Source organism: Quercus robur, chromosome 3 (genome assembly GCF_932294415.1).
Source record: "Quercus robur chromosome 3, dhQueRobu3.1, whole genome shotgun sequence".
NCBI lineage: Eukaryota > Viridiplantae > Streptophyta > Magnoliopsida > Fagales > Fagaceae > Quercus > Quercus robur.
The window spans coordinates 30,416,813-30,434,132 of record NC_065536.1 but is presented as its reverse complement, the minus strand read 5'-3'; the positions used below and the strand labels follow the sequence as shown (position 1 = coordinate 30,434,132).

The 17,320-nt window shown below is 33.3% G+C and overlaps 2 protein-coding genes across 2 annotated transcripts; one reads left to right on the top strand and one right to left on the bottom strand.

Moving 5' to 3' along the window:
- Nucleotides 1-4,191: 4,191 nt before the first annotated feature.
- LOC126717754 (vacuolar iron transporter 1) lies at nucleotides 4,192-9,689 on the top strand. The gene is made up of 4 exons (XM_050419603.1): nucleotides 4,192-4,623; nucleotides 4,743-4,828; nucleotides 5,014-5,128; nucleotides 9,261-9,689. Exons 1-4 carry the CDS (start codon nucleotides 4,379-4,381, stop codon nucleotides 9,556-9,558), a joined length of 744 nt encoding a protein of 247 aa, XP_050275560.1. The 5' UTR covers nucleotides 4,192-4,378; the 3' UTR covers nucleotides 9,559-9,689.
- A 1,555-nt stretch (nucleotides 9,690-11,244) lies between these two features.
- LOC126717753 (heat stress transcription factor A-8) lies at nucleotides 11,245-17,011 on the bottom strand. The gene is made up of 3 exons (XM_050419602.1): nucleotides 16,619-17,011; nucleotides 11,766-12,813; nucleotides 11,245-11,565 (listed from the first exon to the last, which is right to left on the bottom strand). The coding sequence occupies exons 1-2, from the start codon at nucleotides 16,844-16,846 to the stop codon at nucleotides 11,872-11,874; spliced, it is 1,170 nt and encodes a 389-aa protein (XP_050275559.1). The 5' UTR covers nucleotides 16,847-17,011; the 3' UTR covers nucleotides 11,245-11,565; nucleotides 11,766-11,871.
- Nucleotides 17,012-17,320: the final 309 nt, after the last annotated feature.

Genomic DNA, 17,320 nt, shown 5'->3' with positions numbered 1-17,320 from the left:
GGCACTATAACTAATGATGGCCTATATATGCCTCTTCCCATACCAGACTAGCCATGGATTCATGTTAGTATGGATTTTATCTTGGGATTACCGTGTAGACAACGAGGTAATGATTCAATTTTTGTTGTTGTCGTGGGTTTTCCAAAATGGCCCACTTTATTGCTTGTAAGAAGACCTCAGATGTAATTAATGTTGCTCAACTTTACTTTAGAGAGGTCAATCGCCTCCATGGCTTGCCACAATCAATTGTTTTAGACCGTGATGTTCATTTTCTTAGTCACTTCTGGCGTTGCTTATGGCGTTCGGCCAACACCATACTTAATTTTAGTAGTGCCTATCATCCTCAAACCGATGGTCAAACAAAAGTGGTAAACCGTTCCTTGGGCAATTTACTTCGGAGCTTGGTGAGTGATCATCTTAAATCATGGGATCAATGCTTGTACCAGGCAGAATTTGCTTTCAATCGTTCTGTTAATCATAGCATTGGCTTTAGTCCCTTTGTTATTACTTATGGCTACAACCCATGCGCATCACTTGATTTGGCTCCTATCCCTGACTTGAAGTGTGTTAATGTGAAAGCTAAGGATCTAATCACACAAATTCAAGAAATTCATACGGCTATTGCTAAGCATTTATAGGAGACTTCTGCTAAGTACAAACAAGCCGTTGACAAGAAACGTCGAGTAGTAGAATTTGAGATTGGTGATTTTGTTTGGGTAATTTTGACCAAAGATCGCTTTCCTGTGGGAGAGTACAACAAACTAGCTGCTAGAAAGATTGGTCCTTTGGAGATTCTTGAGAAAATTAATCCTAATGCCTATCGATTGAAACTTCCAAGTCATGCATACATCTGATGTCTTCAATGTTAAGCATCTTGTTCCATATCAAGGAGAGAATTCCAATCCAGACTCCAAACTCAAGGACGAGTTTCTTCCAACCCAAGGAGGAGGATGCAAATCACGTTATGAAGAACAAAGAGTTTTCTTGTTTTCCTTTTCCTATTTGAATTAGGATTTATTTACTCTAGTACTTTGAATTAAAATCTTTTTCCTAGTTGAATTGGGATTTTAATTGTTTTTCTTTTCCTAGTTAAATTGTTTTTCCTTTCTCAAGTAGAAATAGGTTTATTATTTCTTTTCCTAAAAGGACTAGGAGAAATTCTATTCCTATAAATACTCTTTATAGAGAGGTTATTTATATTATGTGTGTTTTTTAATAAAGTTTGTTAGAGAGGTTTTCTCTATTATTTTGCCTACTAGCCTAGTGTTCTTGTAGAACTTAGGTTTCGTGGAAAAGTTGTAGTAATTGTGTGTTATAAATTTTGCTTCTACACACCTATGTTGCATCAGACACATTTAACATATAGCTTAATTCTTAAAACACATATTGAATTATTTAGCCAATTATCTAAGGGCCAATAAGTTTAGATTAGTTTATATATATATATATATATATATGTATGTATATATATAAATATATGTATATATAAATATATGATTGTGATTCACAATTAGCAATAGAATAAAGACAACATGGGCACTTACGCTCTATATGTTTCGACTTTAACATTTGTTTTAGAAAATAAATTATTTTCTAAAAAGTATTTTTTAGAAAACTATTTCATTTTACTATATTTAGTAGTGACTTTAAAATGAGTTGAAAAATTACTATATTTTGACTTTCCTTATTTAGTTTCACATTAGATAGAGTTGTTTTCCTTATTTAGTTTCATGTAATATAGAGATGTTTTCCTTATTTAGCTTCACATGAGATAATTGGTGAAATGAGAATTTAAGCATATTAATTAATAAACTATTTAAGCATATTAATTAGTAATAAATTATTACAATTTACACAATTAAATCTAATATTAATTATTAATAAATTAATTAAAATGATGCAATTAATTTATTACTAATTAATATGCATTATGGCAAATTTCTTCACTCACTTAAAGGATTCCATTTGGCCAGGATCCAACTCAGGATGCCATAATGCAATTCCCTCGTGTGTTGCTCTCAACAACTATTACTTCGAAATATACCAATAACGCCATTAATCCTAGAAAAAAAAAAATTAAAAACGAATTCTTTGTTTTTCCATTAACCAAGAAAAAACTACCAGAAATTCAGGGCATCAGGTTCAGAGGCAAGACAATGTGTGTGATACGTCTAATTTTAAACACAAAACATATATATATATATATATATTTATATATGTATGGGTCATGCTAACGAGTGCCCTTAGGGCACTGGTTAAGAGTCCAGTTAAAGAAAACTTTGACATCATTTTTATGGGAAATGAAAAAAAGCTATCAAAACATTAATTGCTTTTTTTCTTTTCCCATAAAAACTTTTTTTAATTGGATTTTTAACCAGTACCCTAAGGACACTCGTTAGCATTTCCCTCTATATATATATATATATATATATATATTTTGGTAACACTATACGCCCACGAAGGGATACAAGTACCAATGCATTCATTGGTAGGAATGACTCGAACCTAAAACTAGACATGGCAAAATGGGTGGGTCGGGTTGGGTTCGGGTCGAGTCAATTGCATTGTGAGTCAAAAACAGGTCATTTTAAGTGGGTTAAAAACAAGTTCAGGTCAATTGGGTTGTGAGTCGGGTCGGGTTGACCCATATTTTTCACATGATTTTATATATATATAAAGAAAACAACATGTATTTACCATTTGGAAAGTCATGCAACAAATTACTTGATGTAAAATGCATTACTTTGAATTCATCACTTATATCAAGAATGAACTCAGTTAAACTTATTAATACTTATTCAATCATTTTAAAATTATACAAATCCTAACGTTGCTATCTAAAACAAAATAACAAGAAAATAAGTAAAATAAATACACAAGTTTTATTTCTACACAATATTAACATCCCAAAATATTAAAAAAATTACAAATGACTTATTGGATAACTTATTTGACAAAGAATAAAAGATATAAGAAATTACAATCTTGAAAATTAATTTTATAATCTATTATCAATTGTGGTTGGCACTTTATTCCAATTTGAGATATACATTAAAGTTTGATTGTTTACTTATTTATACATGGTCTCTTTTATGAATAACATATTATTATTAAGTAACACACTGTAGGAAATATCATAATTTATTTTGAAAAGCCGTTTATTTTGGACATAAATTGTTAAAAAATAGGTCTAAGAATTCATAATTTATGCTAATTTGATACTTTGGTTTCACTATTTTCACACTTGTGAATGTTTTTCACACATGTCTACAATTTTAAATCTATATTTTTAACTTTACTGTAACTAGATTATTTTGGCATGTACTTTGCTACTTGATATCTAAAAATCTTTACTCATTACAAAATGCTTAACCATTCATCTTTCAATTAATTTACATATAGTTATGTAAATGTCTCAATTGTTTTCTTAAAGTTCACAACAAACAATTAAACCAATATTGTCTTTATTTTATTTTATTTTTTTACCAAAAAAATGTTTTAAAAAATGGTTCAGGTTTGGGTCGGTCACAGGTCAAGCCAAGTTGACCCACAAAAAACACGGGTTGGGTCATGGGTCAACTCGTTTTTGTTTTGAGTTAAAAAAATCGAGTTTAAGTCATGTATTTTTCAGGCCGGGTTAAAAAATTCTGACCCATTTTACCATGTCTACCTAAAACCAAAGTTATGTTGGCCAAAGCTTGACAAATTGCTGTGTATAAGAAAGTAAAACAAAATAATTATAACATTTTTCTTTTAAGGAATGTAGACAATGATGAAAACAACAATAAGCCAATTGCCAAATAAAGATGTGTATTGATAAAAGTAATACTAGCATCACATAATATTGCATAATTTATACCACAACTCACCATGTGAGAAATTGAGAGTAGCTGAAATGTGTCTACACGTAGACTTACTACCACACTTTAATCCCTCACAACTTGTTACTTGAAAAATTGTAAAATTATGGCAAAAGTTATACAACTTTGAGGCACTGATACGCGGGCCACACTGATACACGGGCCTGCATATGTAAAACTCATATGTCAGTGAGATGTCTCATGCACCGGCCCATGTGAAATTGAATACCCGACATCCAAAGAAATACCCCTACAGTTTCACGCACCAGCACTACTCCCGACGTGAAATCTTTTGCTCGGATAACTCAACAGAAGCAATCTTTTTTTTTTCTTTTTTTTTTTTTGAGAAACAACAGAAGCAATCTAACATCCCTTATTTATGCACAAAAAGACACCATCATTAATAAAACGCTCCCTCTACCATCATATATATAAATATATACATATTCTTTCTCACACGCCACTCTTAATTCTCTCTCACAGTCACTTTAGTTAACAACAACATTTCACATCCTCAAATGGCTGCCATCATAGAACCAACAAACCTAGAACCCGAGAAGCAAACACTCCTCAGCCATCACAAAGAGAAGCACTTCACCGCCGGCGAGATCGTCCGCGACATCATCATCGGCGTATCGGATGGCCTCACCGTGCCCTTTGCCCTCGCCGCCGGCTTGTCGGGCGCCAATGCCACTTCCTCCATAGTCCTCACCGCCGGCATCGCCGAAGTCGCGGCCGGCGCCATCTCCATGGGACTCGGCGGGTATGTATTTTTTTTTTTTATTATTATTCGCTTTTTTTTTTTTATTAATAATTATGAGCAAAACAATGGGCTGAGGAGGGATTTGTAGGGATTAAGGTTTTAGACACACGCACGTGCAGGTATCTTGCCGCAAAAAGCGAAGCTGATCACTACATGAGAGAACTAAAGAGAGAACAAGAAGAAATCATTGCCGTTCCTGATACAGGTGATCCCAACTTGTTGAAACTCTTCGTTTTGTTTAATTGACAAAGTTTTTTTTTTTTTTTATAGTCGAATAAGAGATCTAAGATTTGAATTCTGTTTACGTTAAAATCTAATTACTATCTCGATTTAATGATTAAGAACAATCGTTATAAGATTTGTGATATTAGTATTAGTTGTGAAATGTAGAGGCGGCGGAGGTAGCGGAGATATTTGCACAGTACGGGATAGAGCCGCATGAATATACGCCTGTTGTGAATGCTCTCAGGAAGAAGCCCCAAGCATGGCTTGATTTCATGATGAAGTAAGTTATTAATGTTTTTTTTTATTCCTGCACATATATTTGAGCTGAGAAATTCTAGATAAAATTTTACTTTTAGATGGATAAATATCCGTACTTTTTGGACTTATATTTGCGATGACCACTATCTCAGATCCACCCCTTGAAGATAAAGTTGTGGCTCGAAATCCATGGAATACCTGTGAAAAATCATAAATTAATATATATCCAAAATAATAATAATAATAATAATACTAATGCTAATAGGTAAGAAGTCTAAATACACAAGAGACTGTTTGGATGAGGGATATAAAAGTGCGAAGATGAAGTAGATTTTAGTTTTTTCATCATCGTGTTTGGTAAAAGTAAAAAAAGTGGAATGATAATAAATAAATATTATTATTTTTTTTTTTTTAAATTGAGAAGAATAACGGGAGATAAGAATTTTTAATATGTCTAAAGTTTATATTATGTCTTATTAAATAAAAAGTATTTTGTTTTTGTTTTGAGAAACAAACACATACACAAAAAACTTGAAAATGAATTTTAATACAAAAGTATACAACAAACTACACTCAAAAGTCATAATTTCTTTAACAGAAGATGAGTGGGGTAAGTTATATTACACCCAACGCTCTCATAAACAACGTGGAACAATTATCCCACTATATTTTATTTTTTTGAAAAACAAACATACATGCACAAGGGAGAGAAAAAGGAAGTAAGAATTAATTTTCATTTGTATATAAGAAGTAATATTTTCTTTTACTATATAATAAAAAATAATGTTACCAATTTAATTAGTAAAGATGATATTTTATAAAATTGATTATGTTCCGTTATTTTATTTTATTTTTATCTACCCATCCTTTTATATAAAAAAAATAATAAGTTAATTAGCTGACTTAATTAAAATGATACTTTATAAGAGTAAACATATCACCATTACTATATACTTTTAAATTTATTTCTTTATGCATACAATTTTGATTTTTTTTTTCTATTGCACATGCAACACTGAGACGTTGAGAGTATCGAGATTATAGTTATATACTTATATTGGTACATTACGCTTCCTCACAATTTTTCTTTTATGTATTTTCTCCATTTTGGATGAAAATAAAGATTGTGGTCCTGGAGGGAAAATGCTCCTCTACCCTATTTTCTTTTCACCCAATTTTCTTCCTTACCGAACAATGGAAAATGGGAATCTCTCTCATTAAGAAGAAAGAGAAGTTTTCATTGGTGGAGAGGTTTTTGCTGTGATCAACGGGTATGTAATGTTCAAGAAAATATTTTCTACTTTTAAAAGTAAAAAATGTTTTGCTTTCTTTATGTCTTTTCCCCCCTTACTTTTTGGGTGTGGTCCTTAGCATTTTTTTCCTTAACTTTTTTAGCATGGTCCTAAAAGCGCCTTGGTTTCTTGCAAGTGGGCCTATAAATCCAAAAAATAGGGCGTCTATAATCACCGATAGAAGAAAAGCTACTTTAGCTTTCGTAATGTTGCTAGAAAAAGTTGTTTCCCTTTTGAGCCGTTGACAAGAACATGTGGGCCGGCCTCGAGAGCGCAGACCCAAGCCTTGGGTCAGAGAAATTTGTGAAATAATTGCAGCTGATATAATGATTACTTTGTCACAACCTTATTATTGTTATTACTCCCTCCGTCCCACTTTGTTTGTCCTGTTTGAAAAGTCAAACATTTTAAGGGAACATCATTTATTGTCTTGTCTACTTTATAAAAATGTATAAGTTTACAAAACTATCCTTAAATAAATTTATTAGCTTTTTTTAAAATGTATTATTCTTAATGAGACTTAGGGATATAATAGGAACATTATTAAATTAATAACTTTTATTTTTAGAAACAGGACAATATTTTGGGACATCCTAATATGGAATAGAGGACAAACAAAGTGGGACGGAGGGAGTATTATTTTTGTTTGTTTTTGAAGTGAAGATAGAAACATTTTCACAAGCCACAACCTGTTGATTACTCATCTTTTACTTTTAGGCCATTAAGGCTTCATTTAGTTGTGAAATGAAAAAGTGGCGGATAAAAAATAGAGAGGAAATGAAAAGTTGGGATAGAAGATATTTAGATTTTTTTCATGCGTGTTTGGTTGGGATGAAAAATTAGAAAGATAGAAAACTCTTTTATTTGGTTAAAAGCAACATAAAAGGAGGGATGAGAGGATACATGGGTAATTTCCTATCAAACCTTCTCACCCTCTCCCTTCCCACCACCATTTTCTCCCCAATTCGAGTAGACAATCATTTTACACCAAATGGTGGACTTAAGGAAAAAACACCTGGTCACCACTAAAATCACTCCTCCACTCCCTTTCCTAACCAAACACACAAGTCCCTCTATTTTCTCTTCTCCCCACAAATCACCCTAACCAATCACTACATAAATGAAATTCGATCTATATTTTGAATCATAGTTATCAGATAGTATCAAGAGAAGACTTGAAATGGAAATTGTTGGTAAAACTAATTCATTTTTCATCTAAAATAATGTACATATATATGCTATATTTAATAGTTACTCATAATTGTTTAATAAACAATTTACTTCATTATATGTATAATATAATTCAATAGTTATAGTAAGGAGAAAGAATTTGAATCCTAAATGTTTTGAAAACACCATGAAGTGTCAATCAATTGAGTTACAAGATTCTTGATTACGGAAAATTATTGAATACTCCGAGAGTACCATAAATGTATACTCTCTTCCCTCTCACATGAATTGAGGGTTCTACCATGAATTTAATTAATATATTCTATTATTATATGAGATGAGAGAGTATGCATTTATAGTATTCTGGGAGTATTCTATAATTTCTCATTGACTACTCCATTGTACTAAGAGTAATGATAAAGATATTAAAATTTTTATTATATAAAATGACATAGGGTTTGAAGTAATAAAATTCAATTATTAGATGTAAAACACATTTTTCAAAAATAAAATTACACATGTCAATAATTCATCAATTTGCAAGCGAAAGTTAAGTTTTGCTGTGTTCTTCCTAATTTATTACTGAATGCCTTAAGTAAATAACTAAGGTGCATTTAATATACCATTAAATAAGGTTTTGTATGTTTTCAAAAAATAAAATCAAATTTTGCATTACTATTAGAGAAATGATATGTCTACAATATTTTTGCAACAAATCCTAAGTGTCAAGTTGTTACTAGTTGTTATTGTTGAGACAAAAAAGTAATCTTAGCGTTAGTTTGAAATTTGAACCAATAACAATTAACCACCTGTGATTTGTTGTAAAAATGTTGTAGACGTAGCATATCTCTTAATATTAAGAACAACATATACCAGCACAATTAATTTGTTAACGTAAATAAATGATTATGGATAACTATATTTTTATTTTCGAATTGTATGCATAATAATTAAATATATATTATTCCTTAACATGTTAATAATTTATCATTTTATTATTTAGGTATTAGTAATTTAGCATATTTTGATAAAGGTTCCCTTCTGCAAATATTAAAAAGAAAAAGTAGGGTGAATGAAAGAAAAAGAAATGAAAAAGAAAAAAGAAAAAAAAGAGACACGTACGTTCCTAATGATCTTTGATTTAGTTATTACTTACCAACATAAGAGTACTAGAGCATAACATAAGCCTGTTTTGTCTTTTTCCTTCGATGATTAGTGTCTTATTTTGATCTAAAAGGGAGGTGAGTGTTATAATGAAAAATTTCAAGGGAGGTTAGTGCAATTTTTCCTCTAGAAATAAGTTTTCTCTCCCTCCTTTGGGTTTGAAGGAGTTAATGAAGGATATATGTGATTTTTCTGTTTAATGAAGTTGTGCATTAAAAAAAAAAAAGAAAAAAAAAAAAGATAATGCTTAGGTAGATAGCAACTAAATCATCATTACTCCCTTCTTTTAACTTTCTACCACAATTGTTACACTGCATTATTCGTATAGCTTCCTTCTCCATTCCACCATTTCCACATTGAAATATTGAATTTTCCGTTGGACAGTTTTTTTTTTTTTTTTTGGTTCTTATTTAATACTTAATGTTCATTTCAAATTTCAATATATTAGCAACAAAATATTTTGCATGCTGGTGGAGATTACAAATACTAACAACAATATATCTACCAAAACCGTTTCATTTGATGCAGGTTTGAACTAGGATTAGAGAAGCCAGATCCAAGGAGAGCACTACATAGTGCACTCACAATTGCCATTGCTTACGTCTTGGGTGGATTGGTACCCCTCATTCCCTATATGTTCATTCCAATAGCTAGAGAGGCTGTGGTTGCTTCTGTTGTCTTAACCTTATTGGCATTGCTAATCTTCGGCTATGCCAAGGGTTACTTCACAGGTAGTAAGCCCTTCGTCAGTGCCTTTCAAACTACCCTCATTGGAGCTATTGCATCTGCAGCTGCTTATGGCCTGGCTAAAGCTATCCATCCTTAATTAATGTTCTAGCATTACATCAAGAGTTACTTCTAATAAGAGTTTTATCTTGTATCTTTTTCACTGTCTTAAAAAGTTGGACACTCCTCCCTTTCTAATTTAATCATGTGATAAGTATCTTATATTAGCAACTTCGATTGGCATTCTTATCTCTAGGGTGGACTAACTTCTCTCCTCTCTTGTATGTTCAATCCTAAAGTAAAAGATGCAAGAGCATACTCATGATCACTCATGATATATCATTAAAGATAATTGAAGGATGAAACCAGAGTACAAAGTATACAAAAGGACATCCTAAAATAAAGAAAATAGAGCTACGTGACTAACATCCGAAGAACAAAGTACCTCTAAAATCCAAGAATTTTGAAGTAGTATACAACCTTGCAGCTTAATCCCACTCATAAATTGATCCCAAGAATTTTGACTTCATTTGAAGTACTGAGCATTCTTTGCTTTCGAAGGTTATATGCATTCTTTTTTCTGAAAACTCCACATTAGACATAGCGGAATGCCCCCCCCCCCCCCTCCCCCCCCCCCCTTCTTTATTGGCAATGTTCCCATTCCAGCGTAACGAAACCCATGAAAGAAAAGAACATGATAAATGAAACCCAATGGCGATTTTGCCCTTCATCTAACCATTTCTAAAGTTTCAACTTGATTAATCAACTTCACAATGTACCTTCAAAATGAAGAATGAGGTTTGGAGAGAGAGAGAGAGTCACAATTGTATGTAGTATTTGATTCCGCATGTTGCAAATCAAATGCACCTAAAGCTACAAACCTCTCTCTCTCTCTCAAATGATTTTTTTTAATAGGTACATAGTGAGGGAAGAGAAAGATGAGATCCAAACCACAAATATGAGAAACCACAAAAAATGCCATTACTATTGGTGCATTACTATTGGTGCTAGACTATCACTTGAATTCCCTTTAAGATGACTTAAGAGGAGGGGGAAGATACTAGCACAATGGTTGACACAACGAGTTGTGAACTGAAAGGAATGGCAAGTTAAAAGTGAGTCAAGTACACTTGTAAATTTAATTAATTCCCCCTAACTTTTTTTCTTTTTCATAATTCGTTGATCTAGGGAGGCAAGATTTGAACGTTAAGCACCTCTAATAAAAATACCATAAAGTGCTAGTTGAATTACAAGACTTCCGGCAATTCTCCTAATTTTCTATATTTTCTATTTTCCTACTTTTCCATCCTCTGCTTAAAGGTTACCTATTTACTTAAGCTAAAAGAAATCCTAACATTGAGCACTGAATAGATGCTTTAATATAAATATCGCAGCATTTCTTTGATCTAATTAAGAAATTATTGAAATCATAGGCATAGAGTAATTTGTTTTATCATGGGAGGACAGGACAAAACCAGTAGGTTGTCAATACGCACACACGAGTTCTATGGGAGAAGAATTGGCATGCCATTCAGAGGAAGATCAATTGAGGAGGTCAAAAGAAGTCCTAAAGTGTCCCTCACACATCATCAGAGAGAAACCTTGCATCCCAACCTTTTCTTTTTCTTTTTCTTTTAAAAAAAAAAATTATAAAACCAATCTATCACAAGATTGCATTCAATCACATCAACAAAGCATAATTCACTTGGCAAATAACAATTAAGATGCGATTGATACAGGGGGGAGAGAGAGAGAGAGAGAGAGAGAGAGAGAGAGAGAGAGTTGCTTTACTACATATATATACGCGCATTTATATATCAAGTGAGAATATACAGAATCAGCATCAGTACCCCATAATATACAAACTTACGACAGTATGGAAGAACTATATTGAGTTGCAAAAGTTATGAAAGGTAAAGCCATGAATTACTTATAAGTGTACTAATCCAAACAGAAAGAGTTATAAGTGACACTATTAACCCATCTATTTAGAAACAGCTTCTTCAGTAAGCTATAAGCACTTTGAAGGCATCATTCAAGAAACAAAACACCACAATGCCATTCCTCCAAATATCTGTATAGAGAAGACATGCTGACACAATGATATCTGTCAATAATCAACGTAGAGTAATCAGCAGATGAAATTTTGATTACACAAGATTAAAATGAATTACTAGTTTTTTTTTTTTTTGGATTAAAATGAATTACTAGTCTCAAATAAGTAGGATAATTATGATTGATAGTAATAAAAACCTTTTCAAATAAATTTTACCACATGAAAGAAAGAAACGTGAAGAGTTAACTTACATTTGATTAGAGAATGATGGAGTGGGGGAATGTGTTACACTTATGCTATAGAAGGGTACCAAAAAAGTCAACAAAGACAACAAAGCTGCATATTCCTCATATGTTTCTATTGTGATGCATGTTTGTTGTTAGTTTCAGAAGACAAAAGCCCCATTTGCTCGGTTAGAAATTCCAAGTTCTGCGATTTACCCAAATGAGCTTTATCAATTGATGATTCCATTCCCAAGTACTGACATTTCTCCATTTGTTCCATCAAACGTTCAAAATTTTGAGACATTTCCAATTGGCTTTTGGACTCTGTTGATTCCATCTCCATTTCAGAATCGATAAGCTCCTCATCATCCATCTTTCTATCCTCATCATTTTCTAAGAAAGGACTATCTAAAAGAAGCTGTTCCCATGCACCATCATCGGGTGAATCAGGTAGCATAAATGGGGCATGGGTATCTAAAGAACACAACTTCTCATCTGTAAGCATTTTCAAAAAATCAGGACTTAAGAAAAAATCTTTCTTCCCATCAGGAGAAGGATCAGATTCCTGTTGTTTTTCTGAACTTGGGGTTACTGTATGTAAAGGCTTTGGTGTTTCACTGACTGGTGGCTGGTACCTTACAAGTGTCCCATCAGAAGCTACTGGTCTATCATCCTCTTTACTTTCCTCTAGCATACGCCAATTTTTTTCTTTTGGCTGAAGCAGCTGAACTAAAATCCCAGGGCTCTGCATGGCCATCACTAAGAATGATAGCATCTGCTGCTGATTCGTTTCCATTCCTTGAAGGCGGTCTCTTAAGAGGAGCAGTTTATTATCTGAAGTTTCCTGGTGCTGCCTAAGTTTGATCAACTCCTGCATAACCAAATTTTTATCAGTCTTTAGACTCTCAACTTCCTTCCACAGCCCCATGTTTTCAATGTTTTCAGCTGGTCCATCTGAGTTGTCTTGCTGCTGTAACTTTTTCCTTCGACAGATATTCTTCAACAGATGCTTTTGACCTCGGACAAATCCATCACTTGCAAATTCCCAGCGATCTGTATCAATTTTTCTAAAACCCTAAAAGAAAACTAGAGTTACTAACTAATTGAGTATCAGCTGGGTCTTAAAAAAACATATATATTTTTTTTATATGCAAATAAATAGAGTCATATAATATGTGGTGGGGGGTTGGGGGGAGTTGTGAGAGAACTTATATGTATGTATACCACTTGAACTTGTTATGTTCAGTTTTTAATGTCTTTGCTACAAGCATATTTATTAAAATGATTATAGAATTTCCAATTTATCTGAATCCCATCAGAATAGCATTTTAAAAAAGCAACTTTGATTCGCTACTTTACACAGTTGAAGTTTTAGATGTCCAAGCTAGCCAAGGTGTATTGGACCATCTCCATTTTTTTTCTACGCTTTATTTATTAGTTTTAACTTATGAAGCTTAGATTTTAGATGAGAAACAACAGTGCCGTAGGATATTCTCACAGATCACCAGAAACAGTACCTTGTTATTGAGGCAGGAGACACAAGGAGATTTTATTTTAATTTAGTATTATTTACTTTTGCAAGTCAGTTGTATTTTTATTTTTTAGGTCCTTGAAGTTTATTAGGCTATTAGAATTTTAATATTTGGAAGTAAGGTTATTTTTGTGATAAGGCAATTAGGGTTTCCAATGCCAATTAAAATTAGGGTTTAATTTTCCTACAAAAGCAACTATTGTACTCCTTTTAAATGAATAAAAAATTATTTTGGTTTTTGGTCTGGGGCCAACTCCAACCAACCCTAGGTGTTGACTCCTAGTGCTTGATGCTGACTTCAAGCAAGCTTAAGTGTTGCTAGGGGTTTCTATCCTTTATTTTACTGTCTTCAAATTTTATTGTTGAATCATTCTGGTTGTCCTGCATCTGTAATGCTCTTGATAAGTGAAAAAGGCATTAAAATTTAGTATATATTACATAGAAGGTTCCAATTATTCTATGAATCTATGAACAATCTTATGCACATAATGTAACCACAGAAGATTTCCTTGAGGAGAACTTCCAGATTCTTTATTCTGAGACTAATGCAGGCAGAGAGTCCACCATATTTAAAATTTATGGTTTAATTAATTCAACAAACATCTGATGGGTATTGGAAGTAGCTTTACTGGTATGTGGGCCTTCACTTACTTTCATATATAGAAAAGTTCTAATATAATTCAAGGAACTCAGAGGGTGGTGGGGCTTGGGTTGATGGTCAACCTGTGATTTAATTCGATCCTATCAGGTGTTGGAAAGTGATGCCCGCTGCCGACCAACAATTTTCAGGTCTGACTGCCCTTCACCTTTGGATGGGTGGGTGGGTTAGATCGGTTTATTGGCAACACACACCACACAATTCAGTTTTGCAACCCTCAACACACATTGAACACCAAACCAACTTAGACACAAAGAGCCCCAAACTGCACCTCCGCCACACCCACACCACACAGCCCTAAACCCCACCTCCACCACCATACCCAATTACCCATGCCTAACTCTAAAGTCTAAACAATCACACCAACAATTATAATAAATAAAATAAAATAAAATAAAAGCCCCACATAAAGAGAGAGAGAGAGAGAGAGAGAGAGATAAGGAAGTCAATTTAATGGAGGTGGTCAATTGTAAACTAAAGAGACAAGTTGCCGCTCATAGGAGACGCATACACCGCAACTGCCAACTGATTTGGTTGCCAGCATTGTCGTTTTAATGCAGGAGGGCTTGTTGATAATCTTGCTTCAACAGGTTATGGGTTGGATTTGATTTCTCACAGACAGAGAGGGAGAGGGAGAGAGAGAGAGAGAGAGAGAGAGATTGAATCGAATAAGGATAGTTGTGGAGATAATGTGGCTATGTGTCAGTCATGCGGAGGTGAGAAATCTAAAGAGAGGATCAAATGCAGACATGTTAAAAGGCTTAAGATTTAAAAATCAACCAATCAGGTTGGGTTTAAAGGGTTTCCCTGATGCAAGAATTTTATATCTGATTTTATTCATTAAAACACACTACCGAATGAAATTTCACTCAGATGCAACTTTTCCTAACTGGGTTGATTCAGGTTGAACTGTTTGGGGCCATGATGATGTAGTGTTGATGACTACTATAGGCCCTGTTTGCCAACATTTCAGATGGTTGGTGGATCAGGTCCTTGCATCATATTTCCCTCTGAAAGGAAATTTGATGCAGATATGATTGAAGCAGTTTGAACAATACCTCTTGGTATTTATCCTTTAAGAAAGGCTTAAGAGACCTACTTGCCATTTGGCAACAGGCCGTTAACCAAAAAAAGGGGTCTTGGTTGGTTTGAGCAACCCTAGATATCATTCTTAAAATTTCCCAATTAGATTTCAGACATGCATCCTTTACATAGGAGTCTAACAATTCTTTAAGAATTTTTTTTTTTGATAAGTAAAATTCTTTAAGAATTGTCATGACCAGATGAAGGCTAGTCACAATAGTTGGTTCTCTATCATCTTCTATTTCATAAACTTTCGTAAAGGAGTATTTAGAGAGGATAATACTAACATGACTGAAGTCATGGACACTAAATGATGAGTGGATTTGTTATGTGATATGTTGGTGAATGAAACCGACCTCATACCCACATTCTGAAACTCCCATATTCAAACACATCTTAGATTATGCATTCAATAAATGAAGGATTTGGTTTCTTAAGTAGAAATGCTTGAATCCCTTGGTGAAGTTTGATGGAACCTTTAGAAACCATTTGGAACAGCTAAATCTATAAGCTCTAAAATGAAAGAACTATAACAGTATGATGCAAAATTGTATTAAACTTTGTAAGACCCCCAATTTAGACACAACCCAAGCAAAGCAAGATAAAGTCCTAGACAAACATGACTCATAGCATAATGAATAGGTACGTCAAGATAATGGTGAAGACGCCAGTTTCTTCATACAGTTAACAAAAAATAATCAAACATAATATAAGAAAAAATGGAAAATGAACCAGAAATTTCTGTAGCCAAGAAAAAGCATCTGACATACCAACTACGGTAAGCCCCATGAGAACCCAAATAAAGGAAAACAAAGGATCCACAAACCCCTAGGGTGATCATGCATGCTAGGCTTTCACAAAATTATCTTCCATCTAAGTATAATTGCATTCTCTAGAACGCAATCAACAAAATTATCTTCCACCTTAAAACCAATAGTTGGAATTTGCAAGGGAGAAGTAACAATAATGCACAGAAACTACCTTTTTTTACTTAAAATCGGACTAGTCACCTCTAGATTAGGTTGATCGCCCCATCCCAATTGTACATGAAAATTTACATTGCAGCATAAATGATAGTAATTCAACTATGACAGCAACTTAGTCAAAAATTGAGCCCTCCCTTGAAATTCTACAACTATAAAAAGAAAAAATCACTGAACAGATGTTATTTCCTTTCAATCCAAGCTCATCTGAATCTCAACAATTCAATTCCAATATTTATATAAAAAAATAAAAAATAAAAACACTTCTAAATTGAATATGGGAATTGAATTCTACAATTACAAAGAGATGCTAGTAATGACTAAACAGTAAACATTGTCTCCTTTCAATCCAAGTTCTCCTAAATTCAAAACAACTAAACTATCCCCATATTCAATTTATAAAATCACATTTAAAATATCCTTATTTTTTAACAAAAAATTGATTAGAAAAAAAAAAACCCAATGCAAACAACCTAGTAAAAATGAAAACAGAGTTTCACAAACACAAACATTAAATGACAATTCAAAACCCCACAACAAAAAACAAAAACCCTGTCTTGTCTGACCGAGTTAACCACAATTCTGATAAAAACCCAATAAAGCATAGAGGAAAAGAAAAACTTACATAGATGTTGAGTTGCCTCATGAAGCTAGAGAAATTGTTGTGCTTAAAGTACAAAGGAAGCAATCTGACAGAGAACTCGGTCATGTCCCAGATGATAAAGCTGTTGCATGACTCAGGCTGAGTCCACGATATGATCGAGTCAGTGGCCTCATCGTCCACCATCTCGTAGCATTTGGTCAGAAACGGTGCCACCGAGTCCGACCCATTCTCTTTCGATTTCCTCACCATCACGAAAACACAAAATCGGAGTTCGATTTGGATTTTTTTTTTTTTTTTAATACTATTTTTTTATGGAACAAAGAATGAGAGAGTTTCTTGGTTCCTTGGTTATGGGTTTTGTACTAGTACTTTCGTTTGCACTTGGAGTGTGTGGAGGGGTTGGGATTTTGTTAAGGAATATTTTGCTGTGTGCGTATAATGCGGTTTGTTCAGTGAGATAGGTTTTCTCTTTTTACCAATGGGAATTTGCCATCTGGATTTGTTGAAGTTGATATCAGGAGAAATTATACTTATATTTTCATTTTAAACTTTGGCCTATGAAGTATTGAAATGCACAATGGATCACCCAAATCAAACTTTGTAACACTTCAAACCTGACTATTTGTTTTACTCTTTTAAGTTTAGCGGAATTCAGCATTAAAATATCAATTTATTCTCTAGTGTCTTTTTTAAAGAGAGGTAAATTAGTTGTTTGATACTTGA

Excerpts from the sequence above, each read along its gene's own strand:
- LOC126717754 (XM_050419603.1), top strand. The coding sequence starts at position 4,379 with ATGGCTGCCATCATAGAACCAACAAACCTAGAACCCGAGAAGCAAACA. Across the intron at positions 4,624-4,742 it reads ATCTCCATGGGACTCGGCGG|GTATCTTGCCGCAAAAAGCG; the intron begins GTATGTATTTTT and ends ACGCACGTGCAG. Across the intron at positions 5,129-9,260 it reads TGGCTTGATTTCATGATGAA|GTTTGAACTAGGATTAGAGA; the intron begins GTAAGTTATTAA and ends CATTTGATGCAG.
- LOC126717753 (XM_050419602.1), bottom strand. The coding sequence starts at position 16,846 with ATGGTGAGGAAATCGAAAGAGAATGGGTCGGACTCGGTGGCACCGTTT. Across the intron at positions 12,814-16,618 it reads TGAGGCAACTCAACATCTAT|GGTTTTAGAAAAATTGATAC; the intron begins GTAAGTTTTTCT and ends GTTTTCTTTTAG.